Source organism: Gadus macrocephalus, chromosome 16 (genome assembly GCF_031168955.1).
Source record: "Gadus macrocephalus chromosome 16, ASM3116895v1".
In the NCBI taxonomy this organism is placed as follows: Eukaryota; Metazoa; Chordata; class Actinopteri; order Gadiformes; family Gadidae; genus Gadus; species Gadus macrocephalus.
This window is the reverse complement of record NC_082397.1, coordinates 6331812-6338308: the sequence shown is the minus strand read 5'-3', so window position 1 is coordinate 6338308 and position 6497 is coordinate 6331812. Positions and strand designations below refer to the sequence as shown.

Genomic DNA, 6497 nt, shown 5'->3' with positions numbered 1-6497 from the left:
CACCAACCATTACATACAAAACCTCTGTCCCAAATATCATAACATGCATACATCCGTCACCAACACCATGACACACAGAACCTCTTTTACTACAATATAGAGAACCTCCATCACTATCTTCATAAGACACAGACTGTCCATTACTATCATAATAACATACCCAAACCTCCGTCACAAACATACAGAATCGCCGTCACTGACATAAAAATATACAGAACCTCCGTCACTATCATTACAATGTACAGAGCCTCCACCTCACCAACATCATAACATACAAAGCCACCATCAGTAACATCACATATACAGAACCTCTGTCGCTAACATCATACACACATAGAACCTCAGTCACTAAAAATCCCAACCTACAGAGCGTCAGTCACTGACGAAGGTTTAGGGCCGGGGGATAAAAACAGGCAGAGGCCCACCTCAGCAGGCTGCCCTCTGAGCTCCTTCGCCCTCTCTCTTCTTCTCAGATGGGGAGGGGCTTCCATGGGGCGATGGCGTGTCGCTGGCCTGCTCCGGGCCGACAGCCTCAGGTTCTTCCCCAGCTTCCCCAGACTCTTCAGGGGGCGAGAACTTGAAGGAGCCCTTTCTGGTGCCTCCTCCCTAGGCCCTCCTCTCTTCCCCCTCGTTGGCCTCGTTCTCATCCTCCTCATCCTCGAAAGGTTGCGGTCGCGGGGGGGGGCCCCGTCCAGCAGTGAGCTGCTGGGGGGCCACTGGCCGGGGTTGCCATGCCTACCCCCCTCCTCCTCCTCCTCACCGTGGAAGGGGTTGTGATGGTGGGGGGTGAGGTTGAGGCTCATCCTGCGGAGGATCAAGGAGTTCTCTAGGCTTGGACCACCTCTCAGATAGAAGTTCTTAAAGACCGCCATGGTGACTGGGAACCTGGGGGGTAGACAGAGAGAGGTTCTTTTAGACCGCCATAGAGAGACACAGACAGATAGATAGATAGATAGATAGATAGATAGATAGATAGATAGATAGATAGATAGATAGATGGATAGCTAGACAGAGAGACAGGCCGTCAGATAAAGAGACAGACAGACGCTAAGTCAATAGATGATTATGTAAAGTGTCAGTATTGTTTCGTTATATGATGAATGGTCAAATATTAACTCTTATCTTTAATATGAACTCTGATCTTAAACCCACGGACCGCCACCAGCTGTGTTTTATGATCAGATGTGCAGTATACACGCCCTAACACTGATCGCTAACATCGAGGGGCTAACTGCGATCACTGACACAGGCGCCAATAGGCGCGTTCCGACTTAGGCACTTCTTGGAAAGTGGCTCAGTGTTTTGGCGACACCCACTCACTTAGTTCCCCTCGCCGTCCGTTCCCACAAAGTAACCTCAAAACAGACCGACGCAGCAAGGCGGTAACAGAAGAAGTGTCGCTGTGTCAGCGAAATGCAATGCAACGTCTTAGACAATTTAACCCTGTTTTCTGTAACGTCAAAGTGTTTTCGATTGAAAATGGAAAAACTTCACCACCTGCATACTTCACTACAATACATACTCAATATTATATTTAATGTCGATGACCCGCCTCAACTGTATCAATCAGCATCGACTAGTTAGGAGTGTCTCAGAAAGCTCGGGGAAGTTGAGTGGATCCTCTCTCCCAAGGGAAAAGTCCCTCAGTCGGAACGCGTCTATTGTTGATAGCTAGCATCTGAGCTAATACCGAGGGTTAGTACCAATCACTCCAGCTTTAGTTAACACTGTGTTGCTCTGGTTTGCTTACCATGCATATTATGAGCTGGCTGTGAACTTTTACCTCAGTGTTTGGTCCCACACTGGTTATGTTTCCTCTTTTTTAATGACACAAGTTGCTGAGTCAACACACGGCTCCTGATGCCAATGTTGCCAAGCCAATCTCTTACCAAGGATCTTCAGATTTGATGATCGCACTAAACAAAACTTCAGCCCTAATCATCACCCTTAATCCCTGATTCTTTACCATTAATCCCTAACCCCCACCACTAACCCTAACCTCTCAAGGCCCAATCAAACTCTGTCAGCACGTTTTCGATCACACACTTCCTTTTTCCCAGTTTAAGGCCTCAATGACAATGATGACGTGTTGTTCGTCCACAGAAGAGCATAAGTCGCCCTTCTCAACAGGGGTTCACGTCGGGTAATCGCTGATGGGTGAGCAGTGAACACGTGAAGTGGTTTGAGTTGCACCCGGGGAAATGAAAGCACTGGATTTACAGTGGGTTGCGATTCACCAACCCAAGCACTGTATTCACTGCGGGTTGTGATACAACAATCAAAGCACTGTACATACAGAGGGTTGTGATCCAACACTCAAAGCACTGTATTTAGAGGGGGTTGTGATCCAACAATCAAAGCACTGTATTTAGGGGGGTTGTGATCCAACAATCAAAGCACTGTATTTAGAGGGGGTTGTGATCCAACAATCAAAGCACTGTATTAAGAGGGGGTTGTGATCCAACAATCAAAGCAATGTATTTAGAGGGGGTTGTGATCCAACAATCAAAGCACTGTATTTAGAGGGGGTTGTGATCCAACACTCAAAGTACTGTATTTAGAGGGAGTTGTGATCCAACAATCAAAGCACTGTATTAAGAGGGGGTTGTGATCCAACAATCAAAGCACTGTATTTAGAGGGGGTTGTGATCCAACAAACAAAGCACTGTATTTAGAGGGGGTTGTGATCCAACACTCAAAGTACTGTATTAAGAGGGGGTTGTGATCCAACAATCAAAGCACTGTATTTAGAGGGGGTTGTGATCCAATAATCAAAGCACTGTATTTAGAGGTGGTTGTGATCCAACAATTAAAGCACTGTATTTAGAGGGGGTTGTGATCCAACACTCAAAGCACTGTATTTAGAGGGGGTTGTGATCCAACACTCAAAGCACTGTATTAAGAGGGGGTTGTGATCCAACAATCAAAGCAATGTATTTAGAGGGGGTTGTGATCCAACAATCAAAGCACTGTATTTAGAGGGGGTTGTGATCCAACACTCAAAGTACTGTATTTAGAGGGAGTTGTGATCCAACAATCAAAGCACTGTATTAAGAGGGGGTTGTGATCCAACAATCAAAGCACTGTATTTAGAGGGGGTTGTGATCCAACAATCAAAGCACTGTATTTAGAGGGGGTTGTGATCCAACACTCAAAGTACTGTATTAAGAGGGGGTTGTGATCCAACAATCAAAGCACTGTATTTAGAGGGGGTTGTGATCCAACAATCAAAGCACTGTATTTAGAGGTGGTTGTGATCCAACAATCAAAGCACTGTATTTAGAGGGGGTTGTGATCCAACACTCAAAGCACTGTATTTAGAGGGGGTTGTGATCCAACACTCAAAGTACTGTATTAAGAGGGGGTTTTGATCCAACAATCAAAGCACTGTATTAAGAGGGGGTTGTGATTCAACAATCAAAGCACTGTATTTAGAGGGGGTTGTGATCCAACAATCAAAGCACTGTATTTAGAGGGGGTTGTGATCCAACAATCAAAGCACTGTATTTAGAGGGGGTTGTGATCCAACAATCAAAGCACTGTATTTAGATGGGGTTGTGATCCAACAACCAAAGCACTGTATTTAGAGGGGGTTGTGATCCAACAACCAAAGCACTGTATTTAGAGGGGGTTGCGATGCAACAATCCAAGAACTGTATTGGTGGGCTGCGATACACCAACCCAAGCACTGTATTCACTGCGGGTTGTGATACAACAATCAAAGCACTGTACTTACAGAGGGTTGTGATCCAACACTCAAAGCACTGTATTTAGAGGGGGTTGTGATCCAACAATCAAAGCACTGTATTTAGGGGGGTTGTGATCCAACAATCAAAGCACTGTATTTAGAGGGGGTTGTGATCCAACAATCAAAGCACTGTATTAAGAGGGGGTTGTGATCCAACAATCAAAGCAATGTATTTAGAGGGGGTTGTGATCCAACAATCAAAGCACTGTATTTAGAGGGGGTTGTGATCCAACACTCAAAGTACTGTATTTAGAGGGAGTTGTGATCCAACAATCAAAGCACTGTATTAAGAGGGGGTTGTGATCCAACAATCAAAGCACTGTATTTAGAGGGGGTTGTGATCCAACAAACAAAGCACTGTATTTAGAGGGGGTTGTGATCCAACACTCAAAGTACTGTATTAAGAGGGGGTTGTGATCCAACAATCAAAGCACTGTATTTAGAGGGGGTTGTGATCCAATAATCAAAGCACTGTATTTAGAGGTGGTTGTGATCCAACAATCAAAGCACTGTATTTAGAGGGGGTTGTGATCCAACACTCAAAGCACTGTATTTAGAGGGGGTTGTGATCCAACACTCAAAGCACTGTATTAAGAGGGGGTTGTGATCCAACAATCAAAGCAATGTATTTAGAGGGGGTTGTGATCCAACAATCAAAGCACTGTATTTAGAGGGGGTTGTGATCCAACACTCAAAGTACTGTATTTAGAGGGAGTTGTGATCCAACAATCAAAGCACTGTATTAAGAGGGGGTTGTGATCCAACAATCAAAGCACTGTATTTAGAGGGGGTTGTGATCCAACAATCAAAGCACTGTATTTAGAGGGGGTTGTGATCCAACACTCAAAGTACTGTATTAAGAGGGGGTTGTGATCCAACAATCAAAGCACTGTATTTAGAGGGGGTTGTGATCCAACAATCAAAGCACTGTATTTAGAGGTGGTTGTGATCCAACAATCAAAGCACTGTATTTAGAGGGGGTTGTGATCCAACACTCAAAGCACTGTATTTAGAGGGGGTTGTGATCCAACACTCAAAGTACTGTATTAAGAGGGGGTTTTGATCCAACAATCAAAGCACTGTATTAAGAGGGGGTTGTGATTCAACAATCAAAGCACTGTATTTAGAGGGGGTTGTGATCCAACAATCAAAGCACTGTATTTAGAGGGGGTTGTGATCCAACAATCAAAGCACTGTATTTAGAGGGGGTTGTGATCCAACAATCAAAGCACTGTATTTAGATGGGGTTGTGATCCAACAACCAAAGCACTGTATTTAGAGGGGGTTGTGATCCAACAACCAAAGCACTGTATTTAGAGGGGGTTGCGATGCAACAATCCAAGAACTGTATTGGTGGGCTGCGATACACCAACCCAAGCACTGTATTTACAGTGGGTTGCGATGCAACTTTCACAGCACTTTATTTACCGATGCTTGTGGTACATTAACAGATTTTCAGCAGTATACCATTCACAAATCTTCAACAGAGTACTGGAGTTTAAATACCACTGTGGCAGCATCTGGGGTCAGGGGTCAGGAAACTGACTTCCTGTGTGCCCCTGAGGATGCTGGGTATTTATGGACCAACACTCTGAATCACTTCCTACTTCACCCCTGTGTGTGTTTATGTGTGTGTGTGTGTGTGTGTGTGTGTGTGTGTGTGTGTGTGTGTGTGTGTGTGTGTGTGTGTGTGTGTGTGTGTGTGTTTGTACGTGTGGTACTGACAGTGCTGTTAGAGGAAGCTCCTTACAGAACTGGTTCCATGTTTACTCTTTAGATCGGCAGACCTGGAAACACCTGACCACAACGTTTCCAGCAAACACCACACTGGAGGACTTTTATTGTGACGTGTTGGGGCCACCGCGTCACAGTAAAAGTCCCCCTCCTCCAAGGCGTGATGGTTGTGAATAAAGCATTATCAGTTATATCTGTGTCTGTATATAGATACAGAGAAGTCCTCAGGCCACACCAGCATGTTCCACATTCCAACATGGAGGGCTATTGTGTGGCTTCCTAATGTCCCCACAAGCTTGGTATCCACAAGTTCACCCCTCCCCTCATGTCGCAACGATGTCTTTTCCATATGGACGTCCTGGCACTCTCTCTGGCCTGGGCTTGCTTACTGTAGCTATCCTGGCCTGGGCTAGCTAGCTGTATCTAACCTGGCCTGGGATAGCTAACTATATCTATCCTGTCTGGGCTAGCTATTTGTAGCTAACTTGGTCTGGGCTAGCTAACAGGGATCTAAGATTGCTAGTTATAATTCCCTTGAATTTAGCTAGCTAGTCCGCTAATCCTGGCAATCCGAGCATTTTAATTGTAACTTACTGGGCCGTGGCAAGCCAACTGCAGCTAGTTAGGTCTGAGCTAGCTAACTGTAGCTAATAGCTGCTAACTTGATCTGTGCTAGCTAAAGGTTGTTTACTGGGTCTGCGCTAGATAACTCAGTCTCAGCTAGCTAACTGGGTCTGTGTTAGCTAAGTATAGCTAACTGGATCTGGGCTAGCTAACTTGGTCTGAGCTTGCCAATTATCGCTAACTCGGTCTGGGCTAGCGATGTTCTTACGCAACAGTGGAGAATTAAAAAACATTCACTTAACCTTATCAGCAGACATGTGTGTTATGTGTATGATGTTATGTCTGTAGGCATGTCTATGTCTGTCTACAACGTATGATATTCTACAATGTATTTGTGTTGTCATGTTAACATTATTTATCTCCTACATGTCGACACACCAGGGAAGATGAC

At 44.9% G+C, this 6497-nt stretch overlaps 1 protein-coding gene across 1 annotated transcript in view; it reads right to left on the bottom strand.

Moving 5' to 3' along the window:
* The window catches only part of exoc3l2b (exocyst complex component 3-like 2b), a 23038-nt gene that overhangs the window by 12005 nt on the left and 4536 nt on the right, over window positions 1–6497 (bottom strand). Inside the window, 5 exon segments of the mRNA XM_060075917.1 lie at window positions 426–462; window positions 465–512; window positions 515–576; window positions 578–668; window positions 671–885. Of these exon segments, the coding sequence (XP_059931900.1) occupies window positions 426–462; window positions 465–512; window positions 515–576; window positions 578–668; window positions 671–885 (453 nt within the window).